At 52.2% G+C, this 20,000-nt stretch overlaps 1 protein-coding gene across 1 annotated transcript in view; it reads right to left on the bottom strand.

Annotated features, from left to right (window-relative positions):
• Positions 1–5,214: 5,214 nt before the first annotated feature.
• slc9a1a (solute carrier family 9 member A1a) overlaps positions 5,215–20,000 on the bottom strand; it is a 27,475-nt gene continuing 12,689 nt past the window's right edge. The window contains exons 2-11 of the mRNA XM_079728755.1: positions 18,576–18,826; positions 16,594–16,811; positions 14,877–15,079; positions 12,424–12,513; positions 9,970–10,040; positions 9,320–9,493; positions 8,686–8,803; positions 8,298–8,399; positions 7,966–8,047; positions 5,215–5,547 (exon numbers count right to left, since the gene is read on the bottom strand). Coding sequence (XP_079584881.1) covers positions 5,228–5,547; positions 7,966–8,047; positions 8,298–8,399; positions 8,686–8,803; positions 9,320–9,493; positions 9,970–10,040; positions 12,424–12,513; positions 14,877–15,079; positions 16,594–16,811; positions 18,576–18,826 — 1,629 coding nt within the window. The 3' untranslated portion in view covers positions 5,215–5,227. The remainder of the gene's footprint in view (positions 5,548–7,965; positions 8,048–8,297; positions 8,400–8,685; positions 8,804–9,319; positions 9,494–9,969; positions 10,041–12,423; positions 12,514–14,876; positions 15,080–16,593; positions 16,812–18,575; positions 18,827–20,000) is intronic.

Raw genomic sequence — 20,000 nt, 5'->3', positions numbered from 1 at the left:
TATGGGTTACTTGATTTTAAATGTATTATCATTTTACGAGAAACAGCAAACCGTCGCCGGCCTCCGAGGTGCAGAACCTTAATAACGAGAGCAACAAGACCACTTACATAACGCCCACCACTCCGGCCGTTAAAAAGCAATCAAGAAGTTAATCAACTCGAGGGCCGTCATGCAAATAGCAGCCAATTTATTTCCGCCCGCTGAGCTGCGCACCCAGAGGCCCCTGGGGGCCCCTGGGGGCCTCGCTGGGAAACCCGCTGGAGCAGATGACTCAAAACGATTTCACAGCAACAAAACACGAGTAAATAAAGCGAGGCCGGGAGAAGTTTGGACACTTTTTTTAACTCTATATCTTAATACTGAATCGTAACATCCACTATGAGCTCGAGTCAGAAACGTTGTTCCTCCCATAGTCCCCGACTGCACATGCGCGGTGGAGACTGCCATAGAAAAGGCGCCACAATTAGGTTTTGTTTAATGGACCAATTAAGTTTAATTAGCCGACATGAGGGATGGGGAGACGGACGACTGGACCTCCTGCGGCGACGCCACACAGCCCAGATGATCTGGAGCCGATGTCACGACGTGACCTTACAGCTGGTGTTCAGGGCCCCCGAACCCACCACCCACTGGGCCGCATTCAGACAACTGGAGAAAACCGTTCACATAATTGTAGCGCCGTATTCATGCAGATTGTCCCGATTAAGAATCCCGTAAACGGCCCAGAAGCATCAGGCCATCGGGCTGATGAAGATGATGATGACCTCCATTCACCACCAGCTGCCAACAGGATGCGAACCACAACTAAGCGAGCCTAATGTGAATAAAGAATAGACTGGAGCTGCTGTGCATCAGGGACGGTTTACATGGAGCCGAAGCCTTTAACAACCCAGCAGGAGAGGAGCCACGGCCGTTCGCGTTTAGAGAAAATAAACTAAGAGAGGAAGGATCCAGAATGGGTCGTGCGGCTGTCGGTCAGGTCTGCTCTAACATGCGAATCGTTTTCTGCCGGATCTAGGCGACGTTATTAAAACCTGCCAGAGGAAAACGTGAAAGCTTGTCAATTTAGAGTCTAGTAATAATAGGCATATGCTTTACAAAATAAAAATGTTCAATCTGTACTAAGCAGAACTTGTGATCAACTCGGTGTTCTGTGGGGCGGCGCCCCCTCTGGTGGTTGGCCAGGGAAGCGCGTGTTGAACCTGCTGCAGAACCAATAATAAGACACCCACAGGGAGTATAGTCAGTGTATAGGCGTACAATATAGTGAGTATGAAGCCTTTCCCGGACCACTCCTTCCTCCAGGAATCCCCTCTGCAGTGGGAATGGTTTTGTCCGGGTGGACAGTGGACCGACGGCAGGTCAGGTTGTCCCGGAGATCCCCTCTGGATCCATCGAGTACATCTGAGGCTGTCTTGTTTGCGCTATAACGTGATATAAACATGACGTATAACTCTGGTTAGTTTGATACCCTATAGGCCAACCGAGTAATGCCCACATAACATTGGCGGCTCTTCCAGCTGAATAAGGAGTGAAACACGGAGTGAGACATCATGTACAGCTTTATTTGGTGGATGACTGCTGGTTCGGCAGAATGAGTTACACGCAAGTTGACTTTGTACATTACCCGTCGGGACATTTCGATTGAGGAACATCTCTTTTTTTTTTTAAATACAATTCTCTTTATTCGTATAGAAAATAAATAAAAACATTATTGCGAAGAAGTTTTACATTTTCTTGAATCACAGCGATAAGCTTAAACCCACGGGGTCACCCCGACCCCCCGATGATGCGGCGTGGGGAACCAATGAGCACAGACCTCAGGAGAGGAGCGATGTCGAGAAGACTCGGCTAAATCCGCGGCCGCGCATGCGTAGTGTAGGCCGGTGCTACTAGCGCCCCCTGTGGCTCTCTCCTCCCTACGCGCTCATGTGGATGAAGGGAGTGGAGAGAGACAGACAAGAGAGAAAGAGGCAAAGAGAGACACAGACAGACAGACAGACAGACAGACAGAGAGAGAGAGAGACGCACGTCTAATCAGAACAGTCCACTGGACGTGAGGAGCCACACAGGTCTAGGGACAGGGTGGACGGCCGTGTGTCGGTGTATTAACGTCGTACTAAGAGTCTGGAACAGTACTAAACTTAGTTAAAGGAACACTTTAACGAAGTGTATAGAAACAACCCCCCACAACGCAACAAGTAGGCTACCGCATGCACTAACGAGCTGGTCGGGTTAATATTGTTATCTGGGCGGGTGGGTGTTCGTTCAAGTGTTAGTTCATAGAATAAATCACACAGTTACACTCAGAAGCACTGGACAATCATAACGTATAAAAAATAGTTTCGTTTGCAGTATAATTCTCTAGGAGTCCGTTATTAGTACATATAGTTTGATTGGTGCACATTCCGCCCGGGTGTGAACTCTGAACGCCCCACATGTGACCATCTGCATCCGCAGAGCGGATGGTCACATGTCAACAAGACGCGGTTACAGTTTGACAGAGTAAACACAAATGTAAAAAAAAACAACACATGAGTAACCGATCAAAGCACGTGTAGTGATGTAAAGCACACGAAAGTAAACATTAAATCATACAATCATATGTAAAGCACATTAAGCATTAAGACTTTGAGATACATAAAATCAATAAAAAGTCCCAGAACGCATTCGGTGTAAAGCACAGCGAGTGAATGACGCCAGCCGATAAACCCACCTGCTCATAGACAGGTGAGGAGAGAGAGACGGGTGAGGGGAGAGTGAGACAGAAAGAGAAGTCAATACTTAACAAAAGGCACGTGATGTGGGGGGGGTCTTCACTGAGGACTACTGAAATGATGAGGAACGATTGACTCTTAAAGGAATGCGATTGAGGGCGTGTTAGGAGATGGAAACACAGCCTGGGTCGTCTCTCTGTCCCTTCATTAATAATAACAAACATGTTTCCCAAGAGGGAATCAATCCCATGTCCTGTAGCATACACACACTGTCACACTCTGCCAATGAGGCAGAGAGAGAGAGAGAGAGAGAGAGAGAGAGAGAGAGAGAGAGAGAGATGAGTTCTCTGTAACATGACCCCTCCACAGATCCCACAAGGGTACAGCGGTCAAGGTTCAGAGGTCAGAGGTCAGGGTACAGGCCAGAAATCAACCCGCACACTTCTCTGTCCAGATATTTGCCCAGAAGTCCTTCCCTGGGTTTGAACGGAGCGCAGCTAACCTTAAACACTGGTTCTACTGGCCTTCAGTCCAACCCTCAGACCCCCATACACTGGTTCTACTGGGATGCTGTCACCATGACGACGCGTCCCCTTAATGAGGACCTCTCCTCTCCATCGTCCAACGGTCTCCATCCCCTGCCACCCGTTGGCGGTGCCGGTCAGGAGCTCCACCCGAGGACGATGCCACTGAACATACTTTGGCTCCGATCAGAAACCAACACACGACGACGTGATGGCCAAGCAACGGGCTTGTGGATTTAAAGGGAATCTAAAAGTGATATCAGAATTCATATTTTGTATTATAATATACATATATTACACATCTATACTGCATAGAAATCTTGTGTTGCCATGGCGAAGCGCTCTGAATACAGACTCAGCACCATCTAGCCTGAAAGGCCCGCCCAAGACCCTGGCTGCCAGTGTGTGTGTGAGTGTGTGTATGTGGGTTTGTGAGCGTGTCTGTGTGTGTGTGAGCGCGTGTGTTTGGCGTGTCTGTGTGTGAGCCTGTCTGTCTGTGTGAGTGTGCGTGTGCATGTGCCCGTGTGTGTGTGAGTGTGTGTATGTGGGTTTGTGAGCATGTCTGTGTGTGTGTGTGTGTGTGTGAGCGCGTGTGTTTGGCGTGTCTGTGTGTGAGCATGTCTGTCTGTGTGTGTGTATGGCTTATGTCTTCTAAAGCTACAAAAATAAAGAGGTTTGATATGATTGTTTGATTCTGATTGGTTGGTTTGTCTCTGAGCTGATGCACGTGATAATATAACATGTATAATATAATAAATGCTTATACCAGAAGTCCCACCAATAGTAACAGGTTTTTATATATTTTAAACCAGGTATATAGCGACTATAGTTGTGATGTGATAAGAGCTTCAGAGATTCTGATCAGGACGGCAATAAGGTAAAGTTTGACCGTTTGGTTTCCTAGTTCTCTACATGAAATAAGACCCCCCCCCAACTAGCCAATCACAGGCTAGTTCCCCTAACCCAACCAGCCAATAACAGGCTTGTTCCCCCCACCCAACCAGCCAATCACAGGCTAGTTTCCCCCACCCAACCAGCCAATCACAGGCTAGTTTCCCCCACCCAACCAGCCAATCAAAGGCTAGTTCCCCCAACCCAACCAGCCAATAACAGGCTAGCTCCCCCCACCCAACCAGCCAATCACAGGCTAGTTCCCCCCACCCAGCCAGCCAATCAAAAGTTCCTTACTGAAATCCTGTGAGAAAATAATTGAAGCGAAGTTAAAGAACTCGACAGGAAATAAGGCAAAATCCAAGCTCTCCGCTCTGTGAGACAGAGTCCGTGTTTGCGCTATGAGGGGCGTGTCTAAACTCGGGGCGTGTCTACGCTGTGAGGGGCGTGTCTAAACTCGGGGCGTGTCTACGCTGTGAGGGGCGTGTCTACATTCTGAGGGGCGTGTGGAGGAATGTCCTGCAGGAATAAAGTAGAGTAAGACCGGTCCCTCACTGGGGAAACAGCTCTTCTACACAATGTCATGGCAACAAGGCTAATTAAACACAAACAACGGACAGGGCGTCGTCTGATACTCAAACCATTTGGTAATGCATAGTTTACCCCCCCCAGTTTATCCCCCCCATCCCCAAGGAAGCAGCCTCCATTTTCAGAATCAGGGTTAAAAAAAATAAAGAGCGATGAGTTTAGCGCTGAGCATCCATTTTGTCTCTTTTTGGTCGGTGGAGTGTCGCGGTCGTTGGTCGATAGTTTAGCTGTTCCGGTGGCCAATCAGAGTGAGCGAAACTAAAGCTGTCGTGATCCACCCCTAAGCCCCGCCTCCCCCAGCCCTCGGTCTCCTCCTCCTCCCTTGGACTCCTCCCCCTCATGCCCCTCCCACCTCAGGCCCCTCCCACCTCAGGCCCCTCCCACCTCAGGCTCCTCCCCCCTCAGGCTCCGCCCCCCTCAGGCTTCTCTCCCACAACAATGTTGATAAGCTGGACTCCTCCCCCTCAGGCTCCGCCCCCCTCAGGCTCCGCCCCCTCCTCCCTCCCCTCAGGAGAGGAAGGGCTCGTCCTCGTCGTCTTCGGCGCTGGGCCCCGGGTCGCTCAGGCACCTCTGGAGCCGCTGCTCCTTAGCGCTGGGGCCCCCCTCCTCCTCCCCCTTGTCTCCCCCCCGGGCCTGGGGGGGCCGCATCATCAGCCCCCTCTCCTCCTCCTCCTCCGGGGGGGGGCGGCGGCGCTGCTCGCGGCGCTGGTCGGCGCGCTGCAGCTCGTCCAGGAGGCTCAGCGAGTCGGGGGACTGCGGCGACGCCAGGTCCACCTGGATGGTCGGCACGCTGTCCGACATCTGCTTCATCTGGTAGGCCTGAGGGTCTGGGAGGGACAGGGGGGTGAGGACCGGGCTGGGGGGGGGGCACAGAGACACACAGACACACACACAGAGGCACAGACACACACACAGAGGCACAGACACAGAGACACACAGACACACACACAGAGGCACAGACACACAGACACACACACAGAGACACACAGACACACACACAGAGGCACAGACACACAGACACACACACAGAGACACACAGGCACACACACAGACACACAGACACACACACAGAGACACACAGACACACACACAGAGGCACAGACACAGAGACACACAGGCACACACACAGAGACACACAGACACACACACAGAGACACATAGACACACACACAGAGGCACAGACACACAGACACACACACAGAGACACACAGGCACACACACAGAGGCACAGACACACAGACACACAGAGACACACACAGAGGCACACAGACAGACACAGAGGCACAGAGACACACACAGAGACACACAGACACACACACAGAGACACACAGACACACACACAGAGACACACAGACACACACACAGAGACACACAGGCACACACACAGACACAGAGGCACAGACACAGAGACACAGAGGCACAGACAGAGACACACAGGCACACACACAGAGACACACAGACACACACACAGAGGCACACAGACAGACACAGAGGCACAGAGACACACACAGAGACACACAGGCACACACACACAGACACACACACAGAGACACACAGACACACACACAGAGACACACAGGCACACACACAGAGACACACAGGCACACACACAGACACAGAGGCACAGACACAGAGACACACAGACACACACACAGAGGCACAGACACACAGACACACACACAGAGACACACAGGCACACACACAGACACAGAGGCACAGACAGACACAGGCTGACACTCACAAAGACACACAGACACACACAGACACGCGGACGCACAGACACACACAGACACAGAGGCACAGACACAGAGACACACAGACACACACACAGAGGCACAGACACACAGACACACACACAGAGACACACAGGCACACACACAGACACAGAGGCACAGACACAGAGACACAGAAGCACAGACAGACACAGGCACACACACAGACACAGAGGCACAGACAGACACAGGCTGACACTCACAAAGACACACAGACACACACAGACACGCGGACGCACAGACACACACAGACACAGAAGCACAGACACACACAAAGACACACACAGACACACACGCCCACTCGGACACACGCACGTATGCACACACACTAAATAACATCCCTCACCAAGTTCCCAAAGACCCGCCCAGCCACATGACTGCACAGGTCCTTCCGACACACGTCCATCAAAGAACTACGACACCCACAATGCAACGGGAGGCGGGTCACTGGACGGGTCACTAGACACTACTGGAACACGATGGATGGAGACAACCACGTCCTCATGCGTGGTGCGGCGGTAGGGGTTACCATGACGACCAGGATGAAGCATGCGTGTTAGCGGCGATGGGCGGCCCCCCTAGCTACCCTCAGCACATACCTGCAGCCTCTGGGGCCTGTCTCTGCCTCTCAGCAGCTTTGAGATCAGTTTCCCTGCCGCCTAAAACACAACACCACACCGGTTTACATCAGGGCTAGCGCGGCGGCTAGCGCAGCTGCTAGCTGGCGGCGTCTCAGCTCACAGTTGTTAGCAAGTAGCATCCCCTGCGGAAAAGCACGGCGATACTGGGGGTATAGCACGATGCTAAGTGGTATAGCACGATGCTAATTGGTATAGCACGAGGCTAAGTGGTATCAAAGTACCACTACATTGTTTGATCCGGTCCGTCTATAATTCTACTGGTTTACTCTCCGGGTTTGTGTTGTTTTAACAAAGGTTCAACAGCTCTTAGCTTTGAGGACGACATTGCATTTTTAGACACTGCACTGGTATTGTGCGGCACGTTTCTAACATGTCAACAATATGTTGACCTGTCTCTCTCCATGGCGGGGGGAACAATTCTTACCTGATACCATCTTAGTTTTCGGAGACTAAGGCAAGCGGTGCAGGCTAGAGCTAGCCGTGGACAACAGTGCTAGCATTTGAAGCTAGTTATGTCCACTGAAAGCCAGACCTGCTAGTGGCAGGGCCCCGGCGGCTGGGGCTACCTAGCGACGCAGTTGCTAGATGTGTGGACTTGTAACAAGCTGCAGGCTAGTCCATGGCGTGTTTACTAGTGCTAGCCTTCCTAGCCATGGCTGCATCAACACACATGCTAGCGCTGGAGGCTAGTGGCAGTGATATCGGCTCGTGCTATGAGTCTAGGACTAGCAGCCGAAGCTAGTTCTAGTTTAAGATGATGACAGCGGTGTGTGTGTGTGTGTGTGTGTGTGTGTCTGTGTGTGTGTGTGTGTGTGTGTGTGTGTGTGTGTACCTGAGGCCAGCCTAGCTCTGGTGATGGTGGGGGAGTCCGGGGGGGCCGCTGGGACCGTCAGGTAGTTGTTCATCTCTGTGATCTGAAAGAACCAATCATGTTCAGCATTTACCCAAAGTATCGTCCAGTCACGACGCGGGGACAGGGGGAGACCACGGGCGGAGCAAGGTGGAACGCCACACCCCTTAACACCAGGGTAGTCTGGGGGTGACGGGTGTGTGTGTGTGTGTGTGTGTGTGTGTGTGTGTGTGTGTGTGTGTGTGTGTGTGTGTGTGTGTGTGTGTGTGTGTGTGTGTGTGTGTGTGTGTGTGTGTGTGTGTGTGTGGGTGTACCTTCTTCTCCAGCTCGATCATCTTGTGTTTCTTCAGCAGCAGGTCGCTCCAGCCGTCCTCAAACGGGTCAGCCACCAGCGTGTGGCGGTTGTACGAGCGCAGCTACCACAGAAGAAGAACACAGCGCGGGTCAGAGGGGTCAGAGTGACCTCGCCAAGATGGCCCCCGGACAATACCACTTCACCGTTAGCGCTAGCTTTGGTAGCACAACACATGGACTATACACAGCATGTAAAAATGATTATTAACACTATACAAAACCCATATACCTCTGGCGGGTCTTCTGCAGGTTATAGTAGTACTGTAGTAGTACTGTAGTAGTACTCACTCTCTGGCGGGTCTTCTGCAGGTTATAGTAATACTGTAGTAGTACTGTAGTAGTACTCACTCTCTGGCGGGTCTTCTGCAGGTTCCCTCGGAGGATCTTGCGGATCTCGTCCTCGCGGCCTTTGGGGATCTGGGGGAGGGCGCGTTCCACAGGGGGGGGCTTTTTGGGCTGGATGTTCCTGAAGGGGGACAACTTCATCATCATCATCACCCTCATCATCATCAATAACACCTTCATTATCATCAGCCTCACCATCATCAACTTCATCATCATCATCATCATCATCAGTATCATCACCCTCATCATCATCAATAACACCTTCATCATCATCATCCTCACTATCATCAACTTCATCATCATCATCACCCTCATCATCATCAATAACACCTTCATCATCATCATCCTCACTATCATCAACTTCATCATCATCATCATCATCATCATCACCCTCATCATCAATAACACCTTCATCATCATCATCATCATCATCATCCTCACTATCATCACCTTCATCATCGTCCCCTCATCATCCTCAACATCTCCTTCATCATCATCATCCCCTCATCTGAATCAACATCATCACCCTCATCTTCATCTTCCTCATTACCTTCAACATCATCACACCCACATCCTCACCAGACAGACAGACAGACAGACAGACGGACAGACAGACAGGTGTAGAGGTGTGACTGACTGCATGGAGACGGTGGAGGGGACGGAGGGCGGCAGCTTGACGCCGCCGCTCTCCACCAGCTCGATGGCCTGCTTCATCTCCATCTTGTGGTAGAAGGCGATCAGCTGCGGCTCCCGGGAGCGCTCGCCCGCGATCAGACACTTCTTTATGTACTTCTTATTGAACCGGTTCAGCCTGGGGGGGGAGAGAGAGAGAGAGAGAGAGAGAGAGAGAGAGAGAGAGAGAGAGAGAGAGAGAGAGAGAGAGAGAGAGAGAGAGAGAGATATGGAGGGGGAGAGAGAGAGCGAGAGAGAGAGAGAGAAGGAGGGGGAGAGGGGTGTGAGAGAGAGAGAGACAGAGAGAAGGAGGGGGAGAGGGAGGGTGAGAGTGAGAGAGAGGGAGAGAGAAGAGAGAGAGAGAGAGAGGGGGGTGAGAGAGAGAGAAGAGAGAGAGAGAGAGAGAGAGAGAGAGAGAGAGAGAGAGAGAGAGAGAGAGAGAGAGTGAGAGTGAGAGTGAGCGAGAGAGAAAGAGACTTTATACACAAGATGTACACATGTTGAGGGTTTCATTCTGGCCGAGAGACATAGATACACAGAGAGAGAGGGAGGGAGAAGGGGGGGAAAGAGAGCATTGGGAGTGCCCAGGGGCAGGATGTGTGAGGGGGGTCTTACTTGTCCTTCCAGTGGTGGTGTCCATAGTGCCCACAGATGTCCTCTATCCCAGTCAGCAGGTGGTCCAGGAACTGAGGAGACAGCCCTCGTATTAATACCATAATAACGTCATTCATAAACTAATACAACATGCGCATTATGATTCAACCTAACGTATGAACTATCTTTAAGAGGCTGAAGGATTTCACACTACACGACACCAGATCATACTATTATGATATAATACAACATATACTCGTTAATATTAATACACCAGCTTCTCCATAGGCCGCTGTGTGAGGAGGGGGAGGGGGTCAAAACGATCTACTGAAAGCACTTTAAGTGTGTTGGCGTTGTCTTAAGGTTAAGGTCCCCCCTGGATTAGCATTGAAGTGTGTGTGTGTGTGGGGGGGGGGGGTACGACGACCAGGTAAGTAGAGACGACCAAATTACCGTAACGTAATTAAACTACAGTTCCTCTCGGTTTAAACCATTTCAGTGTTGCGTGTTACCCCTGTAACAGATCAGTTTTTTGGTCAACACTTTTTGTGTTGTAACTCCCGGTTTGGCCACCAGGGGGCAGTGAGTCCACCTCTCAGACCTCATAGTGACGCTCGTCTGTCAGGGCAGCCACGTTCAGGGCTCAGCTGCGACCCGAGCTTCAGTTCAGTTCACACGCATCACACTTGAACACCATATCTACATCACGACCAATGTGATGGTCTGACAACTATATCAAATACTGCCTAGCATCTCCACGACAACAACATCATGTCCAATCAAATCAAAACCCTTCAGGGAGGAAGTGATGGCCAGCAGGAGGTCTGATGTTGTGGGATCACCTGACGACCTGGTTGCCATGGGAACGCTCCAGTAGGGAAAACCAGTAGTCACCACCACGGCTCCAGTAAGTAAAACTATGTAAATCCACCTGAAAGCCGCAGGGCGTGCGTGTGTGTGTGTGTTTGCGTCTTATTGTGTGTGTGTGTGTGTGTGTGTGTGTGTGTGTGTGTGTGTATGTGTGTGTGTGTGTTATTGTTTGTGTGTGTGTGTGTGTGTGTGTGTGTGTGTTATTGTGTGTGTTTTTGTGTAATGTGTTGTTGTCTGTGTGTTATTTTGTTATTGTCGGTGTGTTATTGTGTTATTGTCTGTGTGTTAGTGTGTTATTGTCTGTGTGTTTGTGTGTGTGATATACCTATTTTTAAACCGTTGAACCTCTCCAAACACCGCGGTTTCCAAAAGAAGCAGTATGTATAATTAAGCGAGGCCGTCCATTTCCAACGTGAGCTGCTATACTATCTCAGTCCACCGGGGGGCGCAATCGTCCACAAATCCGTTTTTCCCCATTATGCTTCAAAACATAACTTATTAACCAATCCAGAAGAGGCTACTCAGCGTGTTTGAAAAACAGACTAGTGATGAATCACGACATTCCTAAGCTTACTATTCATTCCTTTGTCTAACTAGGCGGGGCGTTTTAAGGTCATGGAGGAGGTCTGCACTTTCAACCTCTCATCGGTGTTTATAAAGCTAAGCTCTGCAAACATCGCCCGCAGAGCTCTAGAGGTACAAAGATCTAGAGGTAGGGCTCCTTCTGGGAGAGAAACTCAGTGGGAATTCCAAACGGCATTCGATGGAGGATTTAAAATCCACAAATCCATTTCATGTTGGCTGAACGTCCTTTATTAATCTTCCTATATTATGGAAATAATTTAATTCTGTGCGTGTGCGTTTGTGTGTGTGCGTGCCTGTTTTATCTCAAGAAGGATTCATATCAAGAAAGCTGCCAGCCGTGAAAGTCAAACCGTATCCAGCGGTTACATTATACATAAAGCAGGCTCAAGGTTTTGTCTCTATTTATAGCTACATCGTGTATCTCCATCACGTCCCTCCCTCGCCTACAGAAGGACTTCCTGTCTGTCTGCTCTCTGGAACAAGATGCCGAGTCAGCTCCTCCTAAACCCGCCTGCATTCAGCTTCATTGCCATCCCAACGTTGAGCAGAGTCAGTCCGACCGGAGGAGACCTCGTCTCTGGGAAGAGGAGCGGGAGAAAGGCGGGGGGGCAGAGGGGAGTCAGCCAGACAAGGGCTGTCCCTCCAGGAGGAGGTGGGGGGAGGAGGTGGGAGGAGGTGGGAGGAGGAGTTGGGAGGAGGTGGGGGACCAGGAGGTGGGAGGAGGTGGGGGAGGAGGTGGGGGACCAGGAGGTGGTAGGGTACGAGGGGGGAGGAGGTGGGAGGAGGTGGGGGAGGAGGTGGGGGAGGAGGTGGGAGGAGGTGGGAGGAGGTGGGGGAGGAGGTGGGAGGAGGTGGGGGACCAGGAGGAGGTGGGGGATGAGTTGGGAGGAGGTGGGGGATGAGGTGGGAGGAGGTGGGAGGAGGTGGGAGGAGGTGGGGGACGAGGTGGGGGACGAGGTGGGGGACGAGGTGGGAGGAGGTGGGGGATGAGTTGGGAGGAGGTGGGGGTGGAGGAGTTACCTGGGTGTGGATCTCCTCGTTGATGGATCGCTTCGCCTCCTGTTTCTTCTTCACGGCCAGCAACTCAACCAGAGGCTTGATAGTCATCCCCTGGTCGAGAGACATAGAGACACAGTGGAGAGAGAGAGAGAGAGAGAGCTTTAATAGTCATCCCATGGTAGAGAGACAGATAGACAGTGGAGAGAGAGAGAGGGTGCTTCACATTGTGTGTGTACGTGTACAACACATTTCAAAACCATGAAGTCTCTCAGCAGACACGCGTCGTTTGATGTGGCAGAACGACGAGATCACAGCGACAGGAATGCTCCTCGACCCCGGGACCAGCCGACCGGAAGCGTGCAGAGTCCTGTGATTGTTTGATGTGATTTATACACACTGCGTGGGAGCACTGGTTTACATTTGGACCCGCTGGTCTGTTGGAGCCAAGGCCCTTCAGCTGGGCCCTACCAGCCTGGGGATACTGGTCACCAGAGCCACCCTGAGGGGGGGGTGATGTGACGTTAGTCACCCATTAGTGACAGGTGGGGGCCCTGCCCGTGGGAGGCTGACCCTGGTCTGGGGATAAAGCCCTGATCCTCTGCTGGTCTGCAGACTGTGGAGAGGATGGCAGACATGAGACCCCCTCTACTGGGGGTCCCGAAGGAACAGGAGAGGAGCAGAGACGAGCAGGGGCCCCAGGGCCAATAGGTGAGCCTCTAGCCTGCCCTAGTGACCAGGTGAGCCTCTAACCTGCCCTAGTGACCAGGTGAGCCTCTAACCTGACCTAGTGACCAGGTGAGCCCCTAACCTGCCCTAGTGACCAGGTGAGCCTCTAACCTGACCCAGTGACCAGGTGAGCCTCTAACCTGCCCTAGTGACCAGGTGAGCCTCTAAACTGCCCTAGTGACCAGGTGAGCCTCTAACCTGACCCAGTGACCAGGTGAGCCTCTAACCTGACCTAGTGACCAGGTGAGTCAGGTGAGCCTCTAGCCTGACCCAGTGACCAGGTGAGCCTCTAACCTGCCCTAGTGACCAGGTGAGCCTCTAACCTGCCCTAGTGACCAGGTGAGCCTCTAACCTGCCCTAGTGACCAGGTGAGCCTCTAACCTGACCCAGTGACCAGGTGAGCCTCTAACCTGACCTAGTGACCAGGTGAGTCAGGTGAGCCTCTAGCCTGACCCAGTGACCAGGTGAGCCTCTAACCTGCCCTAGTGACCAGGTGAGCCTCTAACCTGCCCTAGTAACCAGGTGAGCCTCTAACCTGCCCTAGTGACCAGGTGAGCCTCTAACCTGCCCTAGTGACCAGGTGAGCCTCTAACCTGACCCAGTGACCAGGTGAGCCTCTAACCTGACCCAGTGACCAGGTGAGCATCTAACCTGCCCTAGTGACCAGGTGAGCCTCTAGCCTGACCCAGTGACCAGGTGAGCCTCTAATCTGCCCTAGTGACCAGGTGAGCCTCTAACCTGCCCTAGTGACCAGGTGAGCCTCTAACCTGCCCTAGTGACCAGGTGAGCCTCTAACCTGACCAGGTGAGCCAGGTGAGCCTCTAACCTGCCCTAGTGACCAGGTGAGCCTCTAACCTGACCAGGTGAGCCAGGTGAGCCTCTAACCTGCCCTAGTGACCAGGTGAGCCTCTAACCTGACCAGGTGAGCCAGGTGAGCCTCTAACCTGCCCTAGTGACCAGGTGTGCCCTCATGGAGGCGCTGACTCCTAGGTCTCTGGGGGTCAGTAAATGGTAAACCGTAGTGCTGGGTATCTCCAGGTACCTCACAATTCAATTCCGTTCGATTCTTTAGGTCTTTATTCGATTCAATTTCGATTCGATATTGATCCAATTGCTTCGATATCGATTCAATAATACGTGCAGATGACAAAAATACCTAAATATTATTTAGAATTAACCATTTCATAATGAATTAACCATTTCATTATGCTTTAACTAGCAAAAAGGGAATACACCATTGTATAGTATTGTTCCTGAGCTAAACTTGCAGCATAAAAGTAATAATCATAACATGGGCAAATGTAAAGGGGCATGTACATTTAGGCATACTCGCTTCCAGATTACAATGACTGAGTATGCTTCTTTTTTTTTTCTTTTTTAATGGAAATAATTGATTTAAAAAAAAATCTGAATCGAAATTCAATCGAGAACAAATGAATCGCAGTGCATTGATGAATCGATATTTTCACCCAGCCCTAGCAAACGGACTGCATTCATACAGCGCTGATGTTACCAGTGGCCGCCCAAAGCGCTCTTTAACTTCCCCTAACATTCACCAATTCATGCACTCATTCACACGCCGACGGCGGAGTCGGCCGCACAGGGCGACGGCCAGCTGGTCAGGAGCAGTCAGGGAGGGGGGGCGTCTCGCTCAGGGACACCTCGGCACTCGGCTAGGAGGAGCCGGGGATCGAACCAGCGACCTCCTGGTGACCAGCCGACCCTAGGGGGTGATGAAGACCTCCCACCTGGACGAAGACGGTGAAGAAGACGACGGTGATGATGGCGGTGAGGAACATCCTCCTCATGGGGTAGCGGTTGTTGTCCAGCAGGTAGCCCAGGGAGAAGGCGATGGCGCCACGCAGCCCGCCGTATGCGATGATGAACTGGTCCTTCGTCGTCAGCTTCACGATGCGGAACTTGTTGATGATGAAGGTGAGGCCCACCACACCTGGACACACACACACACACACACACACTGAGAGACAGCACGCAGCCTCCCATCTGAACCCTGTGTGTGAGTGTGTGTGTGTGTGTGTGTGTGTGTGTGTCTTGGAAGCAGAGTATATTTGAGTTGCTAGCATGTCAGGTTGTTAGCATGATATCAGGCCCGCATTTTGAGGAAGCAACCAGCAACAGTAGTGTAGTTACACAACGAACTGTGTGTATTTGATCACGTTGGCACAAGTATCGACTGATCAGTTGAAATCCTTACTTCCTTCTGTTACTGAGCCGACTTCCTCTTTCCACTTGAGAAAAGAACTTAAATTCTGGACTTCTGAGTCAGGCCACCATTCTAATCATTGTCCAGTCCAGTAGAGATTCATTTGGGTCATTGAGGTTGGTTTCATCTACATTTACATTTACATTTAGGGCTTTTAGCAGACGCTTTTATCCAAAGCAGCTTGCATCATCTCCTTCTGTCTGATGATGAGAGGCTCTAGTTTGATTCTGTTGTATCATGTCGGTCTGTGCTGAAGTTGTATTTTGTGTTGCGCAGCCACCAGACTTCTGCTTAACTGTAAACATTCTGTACACCAATGACGATCTGTGACTGATGCACATAGTGAAGTTTGCTGATGATACGGTTATTGTCAGCCTACTGAACAATGAGGACTTTAGGCAAAATGACATTAACAAGGTAAAAACTAGTATAAATGGTCAGGAAATAGAGGTTGTTAAAGAGTACAAATACTTAGGATCCATTATTGATGACAAGTTGTGTTTTGAGCAAAATACCAGCTTGCTTTGCAAGAAAGGCCAGCAGCGCCTGTATTGCCTTAGGAAGCTGGCCAAGTTTAATGTGGACAAGACCCTGATGACCCTTTTCTATCAGTCCTTTGTTGAGTCAGATGTCACCTTCTCCTTAATCTGCTGGTATGGATCTATCACCGGAAAACCAAAAAAAATCCCTTTCCAAGTTAATTAAGGAGTGCAGCGGTATAACAGGTTCTAAGCAGAAAGGCCTGGAGGAACTTTATCAGAAGCAGATGCTAAAAAGGGTTAGGCTAAAAGTTCTCATCCCCTACAGGCTGAATTTCAGATGATGCCATCCGGATCACGCCTTAAACCCCCACGGCTCAAAACCAACTGATATAAACACTCTTTTGTTCCCGCAGCCAGTCTACTTCTAAATCCTATAAAGAACAATAACAAATTGCCCGATTGGGGGACAGTAAAGTATTTTAAACTTGAACTTGAACTAAACGAGAGTTTCAAAAGTAGGACACCAGAAGGTGAGTGTTGAATTGGTCTTGCTCCCTCTTTAGGGCACTACTTAACACCCTTAATGCACCAGAAATGTCATAGTATAAGATGTATATATATACATAGATATATAGACACTTATATCTGCTTATATCCGCACTATATCCCATGATGCATTGCAGTTTGTCACCGGATCTTTCAATAAAGTAACAGGAGGCAGGAAGTGAACACAGGAAGTGAAACAGGAAGTGGTCTGACCTATGATACGTGCCACCAGGCAGAGGATGACGGTGACGGTGACGAAGGTCCAGTTCCAGGAGTGATCGCCGTCCACCGTGGCCACGCCCAGGAAGATGAAGATGAGCGTCTCGCTCACCGAGCTCCACATCTTCAGGAAGTACTTGATGGTGGTGTGGGACTTGTGGGAGATGTTGGCCTCCACGTAGGGCCGCATCACCGCACCGCACGCGATCAGCCTGGGGGAGCAGAGGTCAGGGGTCACCATTAGACTGGAGGTCAGAGGTCATGACGCAATCAGCCCGGAGGGGGGGAGGTCACAGGTCACATGTCAGAGCAGCCCCATGTGACCGTGTCGGATGTATGTCAATATGGTGATGGCGGGGGGGACATGCAAATGTCTGAGTGCAAGCAACCAACGTCGATTTCCACCGGATGCGTGTTCGTTTGAATATCATTGGAGGGTTTCAACGGCTAGCCCCGTCCATTTGCATATGATCGGTCCAAACAACCCATAAAACAGTCTGCTCTCTGCGTCTCTGCCTGCTCATAATGCATCTTTTTTTGAAGGAAGTCCAAATAACATGAATTGAGAATGTGAATGCGGCCACCTACTTTCCCTACAAGTTGGGGGAGATGGAGGGAGGAGAGGGAGGGAGAGATGGAGGGGGGAGGAGAGGGAGGGAGGGAGAGGAGGGAGAGATGGACGGGGGAGGAGAGGGAGGGAGATATGAGGGAGGAGAGGGAGGGAGAGATGGAGGAGGGAGGAGAGGGAGGGAAGAGAGGGAGGGAGAGATGGAGGGGGGAGGGAGGGAGGGAGAGATGGAGGGAGGAGAGGGAGGGAGAGATGGAGGGGGGAGGAGAGGGAGGGAGCGATGGAGGGGGGAGGAGAGGGAGGGAGGAGAGGGAGGGAGAGATGGAGGGGGGAGGGAGGGAGGGAGGAGAGGGAGAGAGAGATGGAGGGGGGAGAAGAGGAGAAAGAGATGGAGGGGGGAGGAGAGGGAGGGAGGAGAGGGAGGAGGGAGAGATGGAGGGGGGAGGAGAGGAGGGAGGAGAGGGAGGGGGGAGGAGAGGAGGGAGGAGTATCCATGTCCGGGTGCTGGAGGGGGTATAATATATAGGCTGTGTAGCGACAGGCGGCGGGATGGAAGCATTCCTCACAGGCCTGGTTACCCCCAGAGCCCCATCACCCAGAGCCCCATCACCCCCCCCACCCCCCAACCCAGGCCGAGGAGATCCTGGCCAGTAAAGAAGTCTTCTCCTCTGCATTAGCGTAGCCCTGGATCACCGCTTCACTCTCTAGCCGCCTCCCCTCCTGACCCTGAGCCCTCTAAAAGGGCAACACTTCCTCCCCCAGCCCCGGGGGGGGAGACCCCTCCCTCCCTCCGTCGGGGGGGCCAGGAGAAGAGGCTGATTTACGTCGGGGACCCCCCGGCGACCCCCCGGTGAGGCGGAGGGCGGGAGGCCCAGCCTCGCTCAGGAATGCTCCGCTATGAGGGCTGCCATGGCAACCGCAGAGGAGCAGGAAACACGCCCCCCCCCCCCCCCCCCCCCCCCGTGGAGACGACACACCGTCTGGACTGAAGGTCACGGCCTGGAGCAGCACATACGTGTCAAGAGGAACGCTGTGCATTCTGGGAGCTTACTGGAGACTTAGTGTGGGAAGCTGACCTCCGGGTGACCTCTGGCTGACCTCTGGCTGACCTCTGGCTGACCTCTGGCGGGTCGACCACAGAGTAACACTGATGGACAGGAGGCCTGGAACACACCTGACCTCACTGCCTGTCTCTCTGTCCGTCTCTCTGTCCGTCTCTCTGCCTGACTCTATGCCTGTCGTCTCTCTGTCGACCTGTCTCTCTGCCTGTCTCCCTCCAGGAGTCTCTCTGCCTGTTTCTCTCCAGGTGTGTCCCCCCCAGGAGTCTCTCTGCCTGTCTTCCCCAGGTTTCCCCCCAAGGTGTCTCCCCCCCGTCCCTCCCCCCCATTCCCCCCCCCCCCACACTCACGCCATGATCCCCGACAGGTGGAACATCTCGGCTGACAGGTAGGCCATGTAGCTGTACACGAAGACGAACAGCGGCTCGATGACCCGCGTGTGTGAGGTGAAGCGCGACGTGAACGCCGCCAGGATGCCGTAGATGGCGCCCACCAGGACTCCGCCCAGCGCCACCACCAGGAAGCAGAGCACGCCCAACACCGCGTCCACCACCGTCACCGTGCCGACCGAGGAGTACTCGTCGAACAGGTGGTACAGCACCTGGGAGCGAGAGAGAGAGAGAGAGAGAGAGAGAGACAGAGACAGAGAGAGAGAGGGAGAGAGAGAGAGAGACAGAGAGAGAGAGGAAGAGAGAGAGAGAGACAGAGAGAGAGAGAGAGAGGGAGAGAGAGAGAGACAGAGAGAGAGAGAGAGAGACAGAGAGAGAGAGAAAGAGAGAGAGACGGAGAGAGAGAGTGAGAGAGACGGAGAGAGAGGGAGAGACAGAGAGAGAGACAGAGCGAGAGAGAGACAGAGAGAGAGGGAGAGAGAGAGACAGAGAGAGAGAGAGAGCGACAGAGCGAGAGAGAGACAGAGAGAGAGAGCGAGACAGTTCAGCCTGATGTTCTCAGAAAGGTGTTTTTTACATTAAAGATCCCATATGCTTTTTTAGGGTTAATAATTGCATTTGGGGGGTACTACTAGAATAGGGTTACATGTCTGTATGTATTATGCCTTATTAATCTCACACTATCCATTTCTGCAAAACCAATTTCAACATCTTTCAAAAATGGTCTGTTTTGTATCATGTTGCTTCTAGGCCCGCCTCCCGAGTAGCCCAGTCTGCTGCGATTGGTCGAAAGCTTTGCGCGTGCACCGGCAAATTCATCCCCCCGAGAAGTTGTAAACATTGCAGGTAGCCGGGAGGCGGGACTTCTGCACTTCAACATTGCCCACCAGTTTAGCCCCACCAATAAAGACCTGTCCTTCTGTTTCACGCCAAATTCAAAAAGCCTTCATAAGGCCTGACTGACTGAGCTGACTGTTTCTCTGAGCCAATCAGAAGGGCTGACTGACTGGGCTGTTTCTCTCAGGAAACCCACTGCTTCCCGTTTAAATAGAGCTGGAGGATGACTGTGCAACAAACAGCCGTCACATCGACTACAGTGTCCAGACCGCACAGTCTGGTTAATACTGAGAGCAGCCTCAGTACCACAAAGGGAGGGAGAGGGGGGGAGGAGGAGGGAGAGGGGGGAGGGAGAGGGAGGGAGGGGGAGGGGGGGAGAGAGAGGGGGAGGGGGGGGGAGGGAGAGAGGGGAGGGAGGGAGAGGGGGAGGGAGAGAGGGGAGGGAGGGAGAGAGGGGAGGGAAAAAGAAAGAGAGAGGGAGGGAAGGAGAGAGAGAGGGAGGGAGAGAGGGAGAGGGCGGGAGGGAGAGAGAGAGGGAGGGAGAGAGGG

The sequence above is a fragment of the Pollachius pollachius genome (genome assembly GCF_949987615.1).
Source record: "Pollachius pollachius genome assembly, chromosome: 1".
Taxonomy (NCBI): Eukaryota; Metazoa; Chordata; class Actinopteri; order Gadiformes; family Gadidae; genus Pollachius; species Pollachius pollachius.
The sequence above is the reverse complement of the archived record's forward strand: the minus strand, read 5'-3'. Positions and strand labels throughout refer to the sequence as shown.